Raw genomic sequence first — 17,573 nt, 5'->3', positions numbered from 1 at the left:
TGACACAGGGATCACTAACCGAGTGCAGGGAATCAGGGAAGACTTCTCGAGCGCCCATGGGCCCCTTTGTAGAATGATCAAAATAGATACTGTTAGACATTTGTTTCAGTTGCACAACGCAGTGGATCAATATTTGTGTACATTATGAAACGATCCCAATAAATCGAGCATCTTCCATCATACGTGATGCTCTTTTCCTTACGGTGAAATTGTTCAGAATTGACTCTCTTCCTGGAGAGTAAATTAGTGCATTATTATTAACTGCAGCCCCCCGCTGCACCTCACGGCCCCATGACTCACGACTCTCTAGCTGGAGGTTGGCTTTGGAACCTCCTCCACCCCTTTGGCCATCTCCTCGCCGCTGACATCCTACCAAACTAGCCCTGCTTTTTGTTTGTCTCTGATGTTTTCATTTTCTTTATTCTGCAGAGCTTCTCAGTTTGATGTTGTTCCAACTTGCTTATTTTTCGCGTTTCTCGCCTTTTTGATCTTGGTGTCACATCTGAAAACACATCTTTAAGACCAACGTCAGAGCCTGTGTTACATTCTGGAAGTTTCATGGTTTTAGGGCTTACATGAAAACCTTTGCTTTATTCTGTGGAAAGATATACCTTTGTGTGTGGTGTTTGTTGGTGGTCTTCATTCTTTTTGGGGGGTGCTGTGCTCAGGGCTTACTCCTGGCTCTGTGCTGAAGAGTCACTCCTAGTGGGCCCGGGGGACCATGATGAGGCATCAGGAGTAGAATCCGGGTTGCCTGCTGCACTGTGGCCCAGGCTCCCTCTTTTGCACATGGCTATACAATTTTTCCCTGCACAATTTTTGTAGAGAATGTCCTTTCTCCAATGTATGTTTTTGGCTTGTGTGGTCAACAGTAATGCTTGTGAGTATATAAGGCAGAATGCATAGGGTTTCAAAGGAGATTGATGAGACCGGATATCAGATAGATATGATACGCTGTTAGAGTATGAAAAGTATGTAACAAGTAAAACTTATTTCTCTTAATATGTCATGTAAAGAGATTCAGATCGTATGATTTCTATAATTTTTAGCTGGTGATGAACATAAATAATGTCTCAAGATATTTGCAACAACAGGAATATGATGAGACAATGCAATTTTGGGGCGATAGTTTCTCTTTCTGGAAAAGAGAAAAAGAAAATGTGATTTTTTTTTTGCTTTTTGGATCACACCTGGTGATGCTCAGGGGTTACTCCTGGCTTTGCTCTGAGGAATTACTCCTGGTGGTGCTCAGGGGACCAAACGGGATGCTGGGATTTGAACCCGGGTAAGCTGCGTGCAAGGCAAACGCCCTACCCACTGTGCTATCACTCCAGCCCCAAAAGTGTGATTTCTGTTGGTGGCCAGCACAGACCTTCAGTTCCCACTGGACGCCAGCTGGTCCATATCTCACTCAGCCCCCCCCCCCCCCCCCCCCCCGGTCAGGCCACTTGCCTTTTTTCAACCCAATTGTGCATGTATCACTAACTCTTCATTTCATTTGAAGCACTCGTTTTTGGGGCTGTTTTATCTTCTACGCCCTTTTGACCTACCTAGGTCATACTATGGGTCTCTTAGTAATGAGCCAAATAACGCTTTTAAATATGCCCAGGGCCATTTGTATGAACATTAGTTATTTCATTTTATTTTAGGCACAGTGTTTACAGTACTGTTGCTGGGAGTGTGTCTTGCCAAAATCATTCCAGCACCACGCCCACCTCCAGAGCGCTCCCCCGACCACTGTCCCTGTGTCCTCTCCCTCCCTTCCATCCGAACCCCCACCCCCACCCCCAGTCTCACACACATCCTACTGTGCCCGTTCTTGGTTTCTGGTGCCTTTGGTCTTTGGAACCCCTAATATGTGTGTCTGTTTATGCCCTGCCTGTGAGGGGCTCACTCGGCGCCCGTCCCTCCTCTGGTTTGCTTCAGGCAGCGTGATATTCTCCAGGTTGTCCAAGCAGCACGTCGTGTGGTTTCATCTTTTCTTATAGCCGAGTAGTACTCCATAGTGTGTATGGACCGCAGTTTACCGGTCAGTTGTGTATGCTTAGACAGGCTTAGGTCTTTAGCCTTTGCCAGTCATACTGGATCCCGCTGTCCCAACTGCCGAGCAAGGAGTCAGCGAAGGTGTGGTGGCCAGAGAGCATGTCTGGGCGTCTGGGCTGGGGCGTCCACTGGGGATGCTGCTCAGGAGGTGGGGGACTTCAGCATGGGGTGATGTTGGGGAGCAGGAGGAGGAAGTGAGCGAGTGAACCCCAGGAGTGCCAGCATTTAGAGGCTGGTGGAGGAGGAGAATTCCCTAAGAAACAGAGTGACTGGAGAGGTGGAAGGACGTGGAGACACGTGGCAGGGTCAGGCAGGGGCACTTGAGGCCATTTTCAAACACCTCGCTTTGAGCCTTTTGGGTCATGGTGGGGGCTGGTCTGATTTGGGGGGTGGGGGCTGTGAAATGACAGCAAGGAGAGGTTGAACATTCTGGCTGTGGAGAAGAGTGCCAGGGGTCCTGATGAGGAGCTTTGCTGGTTCGTGTTGCTGTGGCCACGCCTGGCGTTGCTGGGAGTGACCGGCTCATGGCTTGGAGGCTGCTATGTGCGGGTGCCAGCGCCTCTCTCAGGTCCCACAGGGAACGGTACAGATGTCCTGTAGCAAAGGCGTCCATCCTGCTAAACCCTTCGCCTCCACCTTAAAGCTTAAGGGGTGCATGTGGAAATGGGCTCCCTCCCGACACTCCGGGGTCCCAGCCCCGCAGAAGGTTCTTTATGGGAAGTCCAGGGGTCTTTTGCCCAGGGTTTTGGCCAGCCGAGGTGCCGCTCTCCACGGGTGTGGGGACACGGGCTCAGCTCCTGAGGCGACTGTGAGCCGAGCAGCAGCTGCGTCTCTCAGTGGCAGCAGGAAGGTGGGTCAGGTTGGCACCACGGCTCAATTGCTCAAGCGGAAGGGAAGCCAGCTCTCTGGGTGGGCGAGCCGCGGTGAGAGGGGGTCCTGGGTGCGACTCCAGGGTACCAGCGGGAGGTACTCATACTGGTGAGCAACGGGCAGGCTTGATCCGGTTTGGAGACTCCGAGTCGCGTGTGGCCCTGCGTGGGAGCCTGGCCTCCCCGGGGTTTCCCCGCCCCTCCCCCTCAGCTGTCCCGGCCCATTGCCCCCAATCTTCCTCCTACAGGGCCAGACTCCCTGCACAGGCGCCCCTGTGGGCTCTGGACAGCGCCCGCCGTGATTTCTGTTTCGTGTCGTCTAGACCCATGCTGACGGCAGCCCTGAGGGATGCTGTGACCGTCTCCTGGGCTTGCGGAGTCCGGTGGGAGAGCTCGGGTTTGAGGCTCAGCCGGGGAGGCTGGGAGAGAGACAGCTTCCTCCGAGGTGTGCACCCTCGCTTGCGAGCACTTGCCTTGTTATTTTCTTATCAATTAGCAGAGCTTTGCGGCCGAGTTGAGTTTCCGGAGTGGGAATTCACTTGCCCCCTCCCTTGCCCAGCTCTGCCGTGTTCACAGGCCTCGCGCCCCAGGCTGGCGGCAGCCCAGGTCCTTCTTGGCTCATAAAGAGGTTTTCCAAAACATTAAAAGCTTTAGGGACTTCAGCTGAAATGTACTGCGGTGGCGGTTCAGAATGCGGGAGCCTGCGTTCGCACGCGCACGTCACTCGCCCCTGCTGTCCCCATACTGGCGCTTGGGGGATATGCGGGCCACCCCGTACCCTGCCATCCAGCTGGGTGGCGCTGAGAGAGGTTTCTTAACTCCCCGTACTCTCAGTTTCCTTATCGATAAGGTAGATTTAATAAAAACACCAATTTAATGCACTTGCCAAGATAATTAAATTGATAATCATGTGCTCTGCTTGCCTCGCTCCTGGTCACACAATAGGCACTTTGTGCTTCCAGCCCTTATCGTCAGCCCGGCACCAGCGCAGCCAAATCCCGGGGGGTCGGTGGGGGGGTGTGCGGGGGGGGTGGCGTTAGAGGATACTCTCTTGGGTCTGTTCCCTTCCCAGTGCCTCGCACCGCTCTCTCTCCCTCTCTCTCCCTCTTTCTCTCTCCTCTCTCCCCTCTCTCCTCTCTCTTCCCCTCCTCTCTCCGTCTCTTCTTCTTCTTCTTCTTCTTCTTCTTCTTCTTCTTCTTCTTCTTCTTCTTCTTCTTCTTTCTTCTTTCTTCTTCTTCTTTCTTCTTCTTCTTTGTTCTTCTTCCTTCTTCTTCTTCCTTCTTCTTCTGTTGTGGACCCCTCAGGTGGCTCATGTGAGTTCAGGAGGAGAGAAGGACGGGCACCTTCTCTCATTCTGCCTCTGCCACTGGGTCCCACTGGGAAGACTAGGACTGGAAAGGTCTGCAACGAGCCCCTGCTCAGCATGGGCCTGAACCCCGCCAGCCCCACCATGTGGCCACCAGGCCACACCTGAGTCCACTTGGTCTTCCAGGCCCAGGGGTCGATCCCCGCCACCTGATTTCTCAGGGAGCCATGGACTCAGGCTGGAGCCAAGATTCACTCTTTGCAGGAAAGGAGAGGCCAGTCCCGGGCCTTACCCAGGGTTTGAGGGGATCTTGTCTCACCTTGCAGAAAACAGGAGTAGACAAGCAGTGAAGTAAAACAGATTTTATTTGGAATGTTTTTTATTTTATTTATTTATTTATTTATTTGCTTTTTGGGTCACACCTGGCGATGCACAGGGGTTACTCCTGGCTCTGCACTCAGGAGTTACTCCTGGCGGTGCTCAGGGGACCATATGGGATGCTGGGAATCGAACCTACCCTACCAAACGCCCTACCCGCTGTGCTATCTCTCTAGTCCCTGGAATGTTTTTTAAAGGTGTGGAAGAAAAGAGAGGGAGGGAGAGAGGGATAAAGGGAGGGAGAGAGAGAAAGAGAGAGAAAGGGAGAAAGAGAGGAGAGTGACGCGCAAGAGAGAACGCGGGCTTCTCCAAGGGCGGAGAGAGCCTTGAATGGGCTTTTGGACTGGCTTTTATATGGCTCTTCTTGGGTTGGCTTGGTTTGGGCCGTTCTAGAGTCTTCACTGGGCTGAATAGCTAAGGTTAATTAGATTAAGGGAGAGGTCTGAGGGTATTCAGGAATTTCCTTCATGGGGAGGGGTCCAATCTCCTCAGGGTCTGCTGCTGAAGGTCTTATCAGGTCTTGTGTTCTGTATCCATAAGGTGGGTCAACCTTAGAACTTTCCTTCCCAGAAGTTGACTTAAGTTTCATTGCGAGGGCCTTTCCCTGTCTGCCTGCCTACATCATTCTTCTCTCTCTCTGTCTCTGTCTCTCTCTGTCTCTCTGTCTCTCTGTCTCTCTCTCTCTCTCTCTCTCCCCCTTCTCCCTCTAAACATACTAACTCCCTGAGCTGTGGCCAGTCAGAAACCCACCCCTCAGTGCCCTGTCCTTCCCGGGCCTGTACCGCACGTCTGTTTCTATTTTGAAAGAAATTCCAGCACTGGGAGGCGCCTAAGCTAAGGCCCTCTGACTTGGCGTGCTCATCACAGCCTTTGCTCCTCGGAAAGATGGATACTTAATCTCGGTGGTTGGTAATTTAACGTGCTTAAAACATGCCCTTTTGATCGGGCACTGACCGCTCCTTCATCTCCCCTACGGGGTCCTGGCTGTCACACCCACAGACTGCCTCCCGGTACCACTTAAGTGCATTAACAGCCATGATCCAGAGACTCACAAATGAATCTCATAACGAGCACCTCACTGCAGAGATATCTCTGGACCCTAATTATTTAAAGAATTCCAGGAGCTCATGGCCGGAATCTCATGCTGTTCATAACAGGCAATGCAAAATAAATTATCTAGTATCTGCCTTTTGGGCAGGTTTGAGTGGTGGTGGGAAGGTGTAAATGGTGGTGGGATTAGTGCTGAAATATTGAATGTGATCCACTATTGTGAACAAATTTTTCAAAATAAAATTTGAAAAATAAAAAAAACCCAGAGCGATAGCACAGTGGTAGGGCGTTTGCCTTGCATGCAGCCAACATGGCCGACCCGATTCCTCCGCCCCTCTTGGAGAGCCCAGCAAGCTACCGAGAGTATCTCGCCCACGGCAAGCTCCCCGTGACGTATCCGATATGCCAGACACAGTAACAACAAAGTCTCCAATGGAGACGTTACTGGGCCCGCTCGAGCAAATCGATGAACAACGGGAGGGCCTTTACCTTTTACCTTTAAAAAAAAAAAAACTGGCCCCCCTTTTTTTTGCTGGTTTTTGGGTCACACCGGTGATAGGGGTTACTCCTGGCTCATGCACTCAGGAATTACTCCTGGTGGTGCTCGGGGGACCAAATCGGATGCTGGGAATCAAATCTGGGTTGGCTGCATGCAAGGCAAATGCGCTGCCCACTGTGCTATCGCTCCAGTCCCAAACCTGGCCCTTCTAAGGGGAATACATTCCCCATATTTTAAACTTGATGTTCTTTTGTATGTCTCATCCAAGCCGTCTGCGGTGCATGTTTCATGCAGAGAACTTTGGAGATGCTTTACAGTAGTTCCTGTACAACCGCTGCATGCTTTCAGATGAGCAGAGAGGCCTGCAGTGGTGGGGAGGAGCAGGTGGACTCCTTGGGCTGGGCTGGAGAGTCCAGGGCGAGGAGGAGATGTGGGCCGTGTTTGTCTCAGGATCTTATTTTTTTATTTATTTGGTCCTTTTTAATTTTTGTTTTTTCCTCCAGTAGCATTTTTTTTCCCTAACTAACTTTGGAGGGCTGGAGTAATAGCACAACGGGTAGGATGTTTGCCTTGCATGCGGCTTACCCGGGTTTGATTTGTCTGTTCCTCTCGGTGAGCCCAGCAATCTACCGGAGTGTCCTGCCCACACAGCGGAGCCTGGCAAGCTCCTCGTGGCATATTCCATATGCCAAACACAGTAACAACAAGTCTCACAATGGAGACCTTACTGGTGTCCGATCGAGCAAATCGATGAGCAACGGAGGACAGCACTACAGTGCAGTGCTACTAATTTTGGAATGATTTGGGCCTTGGAAGAAGGATTCCAAGAAGCAGACACAGGATTCTCATCTGCCTTAGACCCAGGTTCCATACACATTAACATTTGATCACATCTGTCTCGCTATACAGACCTGATGCTTCTTTACCTCCTGAATATTTCAGCGTTTCCTAAGAGACAAGGACGTTTTCTTCTCCGACCCCAGTTCAGTGATCGAAATCAGGGCTGTGGCTTTTGGCTTGGGACTCAGTCCAGAACCATCTGCTGATTTAATTGTCATCTCTTTTAGCCTTCTCGAATCTCGACCGTTTTCTAAGACTCTTGCGACCTTGACTTTTTGAAGAATGTCTCTCACCTTGGCGTCTGGTGGGTTTCCCTTCTGTGCATGATGGTGGGTTTGTCGAGGCACTGTGAGGCATCCTGGAGGGGCACGCAGTGGCCTTGGCTGAGCCTTGCCAGGCTTCGCCCGACGGTTAAGAAAAACCACGCTGGATTTTCTTGGTGGGGAGTGGGGAGATACTTTGAGTGGGTTAATTGCTTATATCAGTTATATTACTTAAATGAATGGCTAAGTGGTGGTACCTTCCCCCCTTGGAATATTTAAATCACTTAATCACTTAATCACTTAACTTCCCGTTAGTCGTCGATTTGCTCGAGCGGGCGCCAGTAACGTCTCCATTTGTCCCTGTCGCAGCTAGTGTAGCCCAATGGCATCTGTTCGCTCCGGGAACATGAAGGGCCTCAAACTGATCGTTCATGATCTTCAGGAAGAAGTCTGACCATCTGGTAGGTGGGCGGCCACGCGGTCTCTTGACATCCCGTGGAATCCAATCAGTAACAGCTCTAGTCCAGCGGTCGTCTTTAAATCTCATTACGTGACCAGCCCATCTGATTTTCGACACCTTGGCAAATGAGACAGCGTCCCTGATCCTTGATCGTCGACGGATGTCAGAACTCCGGATTCGTTCTCTCATTTGAGTGAAACGTGATATTCCAAGCATAGCTCTTTCTATTCTTCTTTGGGAGACCTGAATGGCGTTCTCATCTTGTTTGCGTAGGGCCCAGGTCTCTGAGGCATACGTTAATGCAGGAAGAACAGTGGAATCAAAGAGATGTGCCCGGAGCCGGAGGTTCTTCGTCCTCTTAGCTATTTCTTCGACGTTCTTGAAGGCGTTCCAAGCCGCTCTCTTCCTCCTGCGCAGCTCGGGTGCCAGGTCATTTGTCATGTTGACCTCTCGACCTAGGTACACATAGCTGTTGCACTCGGAGATGGTCGTTCCATTGAGAGCGAATGGGGCGTCAGGAACAAGGCTGTTTCTCATAAACATTGTCTTCGTAAGATTCAGCTGTAGTCCTACCTTTCCACACTCACGGTCAAAGTCGGCCAGCATTTGTGCCGCTTGGCTGATGTTTGGTGTTATTAAAACAATGTCATCAGCAAAGCGGAGGTGGTGTAATTGCCGACCATCTATCTTCACTCCCATTCCTTCCCATTCTAGTCGTCGCATGATGTTCTCGAGGGTGGCACTGAAGAGTTTCGGTGAAATCGTATCACCCTGCTGAACCCCTCTCTTGACATCAACGATCACTTCTTTGTAGAATGGTGAGATCCTGGTACTGAATCCGCACTACAGCTCGCAGAGGATCTTGATGTATTGGGCTTGAATGCCCTGATTGGCTAGGGCTTCAATGACCGCTTCCGTCTCAACAGAATCAAAGGCCTTCTTTAAATCAATGAACGTTAAACAGAGCGGCATCTTGAACTCCCGAGAAACCTCAATGAGCTTGGTTATCGTGTGGATATGGTCGATGGTGCTGAATCCTTTGCGGAACCCTGCTTGCTCGCATGGTTGTGCATTGTTTCTGAGTCTTTTTATTCCGCTTCTCTCACTCCCTCCCCCACCTTTTTTTTTTTTGCATAAAGTTGTGAGCATACCATGTACAACTTCAATTCTATTTTGAGACACTTAATACTAAAACTGGAGACCCCAGCGGCTCTGCTCAGCCCCCTGCAGGGCAGGTCTGGCCCCTGGCTTCCTGTACCATCCCCTCTGCTGGAATCTGTCCTATCGGTCGAGGGTGCTTCATTCACTAGGTGGCTGATAGCAGGTGAGCCCGAGACACGGGCCATTAAACTCCAGACAGTCTGCCCTTCTCCTTCCTTATTAACAGCTGATCTAGAGTATAGCACATGATTTAATGTCGTGGACACTTTGAAATCGCCCAACTGGAGCAGATGGCACCAGTTCCTTAAGGCTAAGGCTTTTGTTCTGGTGGGTGTTCAGAATCTATTTATGTGCTTGCCAGGAAGCCCCGCCTGATGATGCCTTTACAAGCTTTTTCACTGTAGAGGTTTGGAGGGTGTTGTCAGTATCCAGACACTTTATAAACTCTTGCTACTCGGCATTGTTAGCAAGTCCTTATTCCTCACTGTCTTGGGGCAGCTGCTTGAATTCCAGCCCTTTTGTCTGCATTCCAGTTGGCCGACAGAAGGAAAGCTAAGACTCATACCAGTGTCATTCGGTTGGGGACTCTCCTGAGAAGTGGCTCTGGGAACGTCTGCTGGCATTCTGGCACTCTGGACTGGCAGCTGGGGAGATAGTGTTGACCGTTGTTGTGGGTGGTCGTGTGTGTGTGTGTGTGTGTGTGTGTGTGTGTGTGTGTGTGTGTGTGTTGGAAACCCGTGTCTCTTTGCCCCGCGTCACTGCCTCGCATACCTCTGGCAGTGGCCATGAGGACAGATGTCACTGTTTGGAAATCCCTTTTGGAGCAGAGGTGAGGCCTCTGAAAGGAGAGGGGCTGGTCCAGGGTCGCCTGGCCAGTGGCTCATGGCACTTGGGTTTCTGGCACTTTGCACCAAACCTCCAGTAACTCAATTCTGAGCTTGCACCCGTGCTCTGACCCTGGGCTCAGGTCATTTGTTTTTAACCTTTTTCCCGGATCCCTGTAACCACCACCTTCTTCTGAGAGTCTAGACTTCTAGATACTGACATTTCAAAACTATTTTAAGCAAAATGTGAGTTATACTGAATTAAACTGGTTTCTTCACAGCTCCCAACCTGAAAGGGCCACCACCTTTTTTACTTTCTTTCAGGTGACAGCCAAAAAAAAAAAGGTCAGGTTCTGCCTCTACCCTTTTGCCCAAATATTAGGGGGCCAGAGGTCGCCCATCCTCCTCCTTCAGCAAGCTGCTCTTACTTAATTGAATACCTCTGGCTTCCTGATCGGCCGTGAATTGCGAATCTATACCGGCAGACAGCTTGCCAGGCCTGGAGAATGTGAGGGTGCTGGCACGCACCCCAGAGATCTGGAGCTTTTTAAAGCCGAGGGTGTAATGTGGTGAGGCTGTTCTCCCTGTTATTTTCCAGAATTGTATGACTCTTTAGGCTGCTGTGATGGTGGGTGGGTCCCTCCCTCCGTCAGGGAGGGTGAGAGAAGAGCGGGGGAGTTGGTGCCTGCTGGCGTTGGGAGGAGGCGAGAGCGCAGCGGAGGGGGGCAGGGACTGTGTGCCCCCCCACCCCCCACCCTCAGAGCCCAGCTACTGCTCTGGGGATTTTGGGCAGTTGTTTGTGGCCCACTGGGGTTGCAGTGTGAGTGTGTGGGTGGGGAGAAGTCAGGGGGTTGCAGTGTGTGTGTACGTGTGCGTGTGCGTGTGTGTGTGTGTGTGGCCCACTGGGGTTGCAGTGTGAGTGTGTGGGTGGGGAGAAGTCAGGGGGTTGCAGTGTGTGTGTACGTGTGCGTGTGCGTGCGTGTGTGTGTGTGTGTGTGGCCCACTGGGGTTGCAGTGTGAGTGTGTGGGTGGGGAGAAGTCGGGGTTGCAGTGTGTGTGTGTGTGTGTGTGGTGGGGGGGGCCCACTGGGGTTGCAGTTCGTGTATGTGGGGGGGAGGGGCAGGTCTGGGGTTGCAGCGTGCGTGTGTGGGCAGGAGGGGTTCTGGGTTTCTGTGTGTGTGTATGTGTGTGTGTGTGTGCCCCCCCCCACTGGTATTGCAGTGCGTTTGGGGGGGGGCGCAGGTTGCAGCGTGTGTGTGCATGCATGTGTGTGAGCACATGTGTGTATGCATGTGCATTGTGTGTGTGCGTGCGTGTGTGCGCATGTGTGGGGCTGCTGCATGCTGTGAGGCACTGGCACGCCACACTCTGGGCCTGCCTTTGCCCGTTTCCATCCGTGGGGCCTTGCTTAGCGACTGTCCCTCGGCCTCGGTCTCCCCTCTGTCGGGCGAGGCTGCCCCTGCCCCTCAGCTTACTGTGGGGGCAGACGGGCCCGGGAAGTGCCGCCTGTGAGCTCTGTGGCCTCTTTCGCCTTCTGCACAGAGGGCGCTTCTGCGGGGTTCATAGTGCCCTGCGTGTGAGTGTGTGTGTGTGCGTATGTGTGTGTGTGTGTGCGTGTGTGGGGGCTGCATCCAGCCCCTGCCCGTCCTCCCCATCTGGACAGACATAGTGTCCTCTCAGGTTCCCGGTGGCCTTCTCTCTCCTTCACCCACCCCTCAACAGCCCTGTACGGCTGGTGTTAACCTGCCCATAGGACAGGTGGGGAATGGCCCTCTGGGAGCTGGCCACATGCTCACCAGCTGGCCGGCCATGGAGGTGCCTGGACTCGAGCCTGGCTCAGTCTGACCCCACAGGGCACGCTCTCCCCCATCTCTGAGTGGTGGGAAGGAATCCCGCAAGGGAGGCTGACTTCAGGATTCGGAGCACACAGTGGACGAGGGGGTATATTCACATTCTCTCTAGCCAGACGGTGCTGTCCTCTGAAGGGCTCAGAGGAGTCTGGTTCTGGTGCGGGGCAGGGGTCTCAGGTGCGCAGGACCTGCCTGCAGAGAGACAGTGCAGCGCCTGGCCTGCCCCGGGCAGTCTTGCGGGAGTGTTTGCGTTGCTGTTGCAGTCCAGGCGACGGGCAGCTCAGCCCTTTGCAGTCAGCGTCGAAACGTTGAATCAGCAAGTGAGTGTTCAAGCCCAGGGCTGCTGAGCAGACAGCAGGTGGTTGGGGAGAAGGTCAGAGTGTGCGGGGGACAGAAGTGGTGATTTGGTCCTCTCGAACTCCAAGGAAGCCCCTTGGGATGCTCTGAAGAGCCTGCCCAGCCAGGCACATTTCCAGCGTGGGAGCATTTGGAGTGGGGCTGGCTTGGGAAGCGCGCGTCAAACCCTGTTCTCTCCCCCAAAGCTTGGTGAAGGCAGAGGGCAGAGCCTCTAGTGCGGTTCTGATGGTGGGAGTTACTTTAGTGACGGGGGTTGTGGCTTCTGATTGTGAAGCTGCAGGGAAGCTCCTGGGTTTCCAGGGAGGGCTGGAGCGTGCGAGGGGAAGGTTGGGCTGGACGCCAGCGAAGGAAGGAGAATGTTAAGTGGCTGCATGAGAGGCCCCTAGGCTTAAGGGAGGAACCAGAGAGACCAGCGGTCACTGCTGCCCATGGTGGGGCTCTCTCCCTGAGCCACATGCCAAGTTCCTTTCAGTGGCTCCTTCTAGGGTGCCAGTGCGGAGCCTCAGACCCCTGGGTGCCCCGACCCTGGCCTCCAGGCTTTACCTCTCCTGTCCCCCTGCTTCCGTGCTGGTGTTGCAGTGGACAAGACTCTGTGCCTCTCCCTCCGGTTAGGAAAAGGCCCTCGGAACACCGCTGGGCAGCTGGCGTCTTCCCGCTCTTGGGCTCCTCCCAGAGAAGGGCCTGTGAGGGCAGTGTGTCCTCCTGGAGAGCCCCCTTTCCCCTCCCTGGCCCCTGTGCCGGGGTCACTGAGGTACCTGGATCAACCCCCACCTCCCCCGGCAGCTGTCCTCCTCGTCCCTCTGCCTCCAACCTGGCTGGGGGCTGCCCAGCCACAGGTGCCGGCCAGACAGACACTGGTCCCGCCCCTACTGCCCCTGGGCCCCCCCACTGCCCTATGCTGGGGGGCTGGTGGTACGGCTGGCTCCTCGGGGTCTCGCCAGGGCTGACTTGGCCTGCTTGGCTCGAGGGCTCATGACAGGCCATTGCTGAGGGCCCTGCCTCTGCAGGGGGCTGGGGGCTGGGGGCTGGGTGGGGGTCGGGAGGAAAGGGCACCCTGGTTGTCCTGACTGGCTGCTGGTGCAGCTGGGCGCCTGTGGGGGCTGTGTGGGCCCGGGCATCTCTCTGGGTTCCTGCTGGAGGGAGAGCAGGGCCTGGCTCTGGTGACCGGCAGGAAGGAGGCGTGTTTGCTGGGGGTCAGGAGTCCGGGGGCCGCCGTGGCGGGAGGAAGGAAGGCCGAACTCTGGCCTGGCACTGTGAACACTGCATGCTGCCCGGGAGGGTGGGCGCCGGCCCTGTGTCCTTCCGCCCAACGGGGCTCAGGAAGGCTGGTCTCCTGGCTGGGGCACTTGTTTTTCTTGACTGGTCACGTTATCTGAGGGTTCCCAACAACAGCATCAAATGTTTTTCCCACAGGTTCTCATCTTTTTTTTTTTCCCCTTCCCCTCTTAAGTTTGTGTGTTGGGAGCCTGAAGGCCATAGCTGAGGGTGGTGGTGGTAGTGGTGGGCATTGGAGACCCTGAGGAATTAAAGGGACTGAATTCTTGGGGGAACTTGCAGGGGGCCCAATTGGGGCAGGCCAGAGTGCGGGGGTCCCTCCGCCCCTCCTCTGCCCCTCTCCCTGTGCAGGGGGCCCCCGAGATGCCAGGAGGACCCGTGCAGAAGCAGTGGAGTATGTTGTATTTCTGTGTCAATTGATGGCATGTGGAGAATCCACCCGAGGCTTCTGGATGCGGGGAGTGGGGGGGAGGGGGGATCTTAGGGGCTGGGGTTCAGCTCCGCCGCTGCTGATGCTCTGGGCAACTCAGATTATTTGATCTCTTTTTAAAAGCTTTAACAGAAATGAAACTTCCCTTTTAGCCTACCCGGGCCTGCCTGCTCCTCTGTGGCCCACTCACCGCTGGCCCTTGTCCTCCAGAGTCCCATAGCTCCTGTGCTCTCAGTGCAGTCCTGCCTCTCTCCCCGCCTCTCCCCTGCAGGCCACTGCGTTCCCTACATCCAGGCTCTCCATTTTCATTCCAGTTATCTGTTTGCCTCAGGAGATTAGAGCTGCATTCTTCAGCCTTTTACCCTGCAGATCCTCACCTGTCCCGCCCACATAAAGCCCATGGTGGGCCCCTGGCTTTCAGCCTTTCTCCGCCTGTGGACTGGTGGTTGCAGACACAGCTCGAGATCTCTGAGACATCTTCTAGGCCCCTCTCTCTGGGGATCACGCCCAGTGGGACGGGCCTGGCCCCATCGGCTCATGCACAAGGCTTGAGGTCACAAGGGGGGTGCTTTAAGCCACCGAGTCATCTTCTGGGCCCTCCTCTTGTTCTCTGTAGAGTGTGTGAGTGCATGTGTGCACGTGTGTGCGCGCGCACGTGTGTGTGTGTGTGTGTGTGTGTGTATGTGAGAGAGAGAGAGAGAGAGAGAGAGAGAGAGAGAGAGAGAGAGACCTTTTCTCGCATTCCCTGTCTCTGTGTAGTGACCCCATAATGTCTTCTGGTGGCTCAGTGAGGGGCTGTGTTGTGACTGTGCCTTAGTCACCCTCACGATGCTGTCCAGAGGGACCGCTAGCCCCGTGGCCGGTTTCCTGGGTTCTCTGGGGAGCGTGGTCTCCAGTCTCGCTGCTCACTGTCTGCCTCCTGAGGTCACTTGGCTGAGTGGGAAGAAATGAAGCCCCTTCTCCCGCCTGTGCCTGCCCTGTCGATCATTCACAGCCGAGATCTTGCTTCTTGGTGGGCTTTGTGCTCTGCTGCCTCCAGTGGGAATGGGGGTCTCACCTGGTCCCAGAGTGTGGAGTTTGGGGTGCACTGTTCAGGACTGACTGCCCCTGCAGAGAGGTCCTGTGGAGTGTGTGCGTGGGTTATGCAGCTGCTGTCCTTGGCAGCCTGTGAAGGGCCGGGGTGGGGGCACGTGAGTGTGGCTGGGAGCGGCAGGCCTATGTGGGGCTGGGGCTCACTGTCCTTGGCTCTCTGGCTTCCAGGTGACCCTGCCCATGTGGCTGTCCTCAACCAAGGTCTCCTCACTCACGGACAGAATTGAGAGGCTGTCGGAGGCCAAGGACCTGAAGAAGCTGCTCAGAACCCGGAACAATCTGCTGGTACTCTACTCCAAGGCGGGTGAGTGGCCACTGTGTCCTCAGGGGGTGAGGAGGGGGCACGATGATTCCTTTTGGGGGTCCCGGCAAGGGGCCGTGGCTCACTTTTGCCGGTGTTTCTTGGGGGCCGAGGGTGTGGGGGGGAGGGGACAGGCAGGATGGCCTGGGCAGGGCTGTGCTGGCTTCTGGACAGGCCCGGCCTGACCTTCTGTGGCTGGGTTGGTGTATCCGCTGGGATGGCCAGTCACCGCTCGGTCGGTCTCGGGCTTGGGGGCAAGACCCCTGGCTGGCCCCAGGCGTCAGGAGCAGAGGGCAGTGGCTGCCTCACTGATCTTGGGGCTGGCCCTCGAGGGTGTGGGGCTTGGCTCTGTGCCGAGACTGGGCGGGCCAGATGTCTAGCGGCTGAATGGCTTTAGCGGTGCTGAGTGATCTCACCAATCCTGGGATGCTGGGGGTGCCGGGCACCCCCGCCCCCAGCCGCCCCCACTGTGCGGGACTGGTGGGGCTTCAGGCAGGGACAGCCGTATCACCACCGTGTCCTCCCAGCCCAGCCCCCAGCACATACTGCGCCACCCCTGCTCCTGAGGGTGGTTGGTGGGAGCCCCTCTCCCCACCCCCAGGGTGCAACTCAGGGTTCTCTGCTGTCAGAAACGGGAGGGAATGGGAGGGAATGGGAGGAAGACCCAGGAGGGAGAAGCAGAGCTGCCTCAGGCCTAGGAGGGCTGCTGGGTGTCCCAAGGGGGCTCAGAGTGTGTGTGTGTGTGTGTGTGTGTGTGTGTGTGTGTGTGTCTTGGGAGACACTGCCCTGGGCTTCCGAGCAGTGCCCCTTAATGTCCTTTCTCCCCTCCCCAGCCCCCAAGCCTTCCCAGCCTGCCTTCCCCTGCTCCGCTGAGAGACGGGTTGGGTGGGGGGTGCCCGGGTGGAGCCCCGCCCTCGCCCTTCCTGTGACTCGGGGCACCCCACGGGGCCTCCACTGGCAGCTCAGACTCTGATGGGTTTTGTTCACGGCGGAGAAAGTCTCGGCATGCTTTGAGCTTGACAGACAGCTGTCGTTCTCCGCTGTGAGGGGGCATCTCGGGGGTGCGTGCCTCAGACCTGCCTTTCTGCTTCTGTGTGGAGTGTGGTGGTGGTTCAGGCAGGGGGTTCAGGCAGGGGACGCAGCAGACTGCGCTCTCCACTGGCACCTCCCGGGAACTCAAGGGTGTGGGAGCCCCAGGGCCTTGGCGCCCCCTGCCCCCACCCTCCCACAGTGCATTGTTTTTTTTACTATTTAAATTTTTTGCTATTTTATATTTTTTAATGGAACACAGCTACAAAGTTGTTGGTGACTGGATTTCAGCCATGCAGTGTTCCGACACCGTCCCTCACCCTGGTGCTTCCGGATGCTGCCCCTGCCCACAGCACGAACCTGGCTACCACACCCTGCCTGAGGCGGGCCCCCTTTCTGTAGCTGAGAGGGCTTCCCCCTTCCTGGGGAGTGAAGTGTCAGTGCTGTTCCCTCGGGGCTGGTCAGTGAGGCCGGGATTCCCGCAGACAGTGAGGGTGCCTTGTGAGGTCTGTCGGCGGAGTGGGTGGGGGCACGGGGTGCCGTCCTGCAGGGAGCCAGGTGGGTCTCGGGCGCGGAACCTGCTTCTCCAGAGGCCACCCTCACACCCAATCCCCTGCTTCTCTTTCCCAGAAGCTGCCCCTGACAGTCTGCTCAGCCTGCTGTCCACCGTGGCCCAGGCAGTGAAGGGGCAAGGCACCATCTGCTGGGTGGACTGCAGGTACGTCTCGGCACGTGGGCACTGAGCGGGGGAGTGGCCCTCGGTGAGTCTTTGGGGAAGCAGAGATGATGAAGAAACTGCGCAGGAAGACCCCTGGAAAATGGCCCCTCGGGGGGGGGGGCAGGGTCTACCTCCCTCTTGTTCCTTCCAGCGCCTCTCCCGTTCCCCCCATCCCATTTCTCCCCCTTTTCCCATCAAGCTTTTTCATTTATTTATTTTTTGCTTTTTGGGTCACACCCGGCGACGCTCAGGGGTTCCTCCTGGCTCTGCACTCAAGGAACTACTCCTGGGGGTGCTCAGGGGACCATATGGGATGCTGGGAGTCGAACCCAGGTCGGCTGCATGCCAGGAAAATGCCCACCCCCCACCCCCCAACTGAGCTTTTTACTCTGAAATCATGTTCTACTCAGTTTTTGTCTTTGCCTGTCAGAAACTGGGTAGGCAGCAGAGGGGCTTTGCTGTTGGACAGGGGGCCATATGCCCAGGGTGGTGAGGTGCTTTGCAGCAACACTGGTGCGGGGGGCTGTTTTCTCTCAGCCAGCCATTAGGCACGAGGGCCGTCATGGTGGAGCGAGCTGGCCAAGCCCGTCTGCGCTGGGCAGGTGGCTTGGTCTTCCTAACGTTCTGTCTGGGCCCGTCGCCCCTCCAGCCTTTCTCCTTTTTTTAAAAATTTTTATTAGTGAACAGTCTTTCTCCTTGTATGGGTGGGCGCTTCCCCAAGCCCAGTGGCCGCCTTGTCGGGTAAGGGAGGACGAGCCTGGCTGGCCCCTGGCAGCACTGCTCAGGTGGGCATCCCTGCACTGCTCCTCCCTGGTCTGCTCTGCTCCC

The 17,573-nt window shown here is 55.4% G+C and overlaps 1 protein-coding gene across 2 annotated transcripts in view; it reads left to right on the top strand.

Annotated features, from left to right (window-relative positions):
• The window catches only part of PDIA5 (protein disulfide isomerase family A member 5), a 70,715-nt gene that overhangs the window by 7,626 nt on the left and 45,516 nt on the right, over positions 1 to 17,573 (top strand). Inside the window, exons 2-3 of one of the 2 annotated variants that reach the window (XM_056127358.1) lie at positions 14,866 to 15,001; positions 16,661 to 16,745. In XM_056127358.1, coding sequence (XP_055983333.1) covers positions 14,866 to 15,001; positions 16,661 to 16,745 — 221 coding nt within the window. Of the gene's footprint in view, positions 1 to 14,865; positions 15,002 to 16,657; positions 16,746 to 17,573 lie in introns of both variants that reach the window. The other variant, XM_056127357.1, reaches the window with a different exon arrangement.

This window comes from Sorex fumeus, unplaced genomic scaffold (assembly GCF_029834395.1).
Source record: "Sorex fumeus unplaced genomic scaffold, SorFum_2.1 ptg000063l, whole genome shotgun sequence".
NCBI classification, from domain to species: domain Eukaryota; kingdom Metazoa; phylum Chordata; class Mammalia; order Eulipotyphla; family Soricidae; genus Sorex; species Sorex fumeus.
Note: the sequence above shows the minus strand (reverse complement) of the source record. Positions and strands in the feature narration are given on the sequence as shown.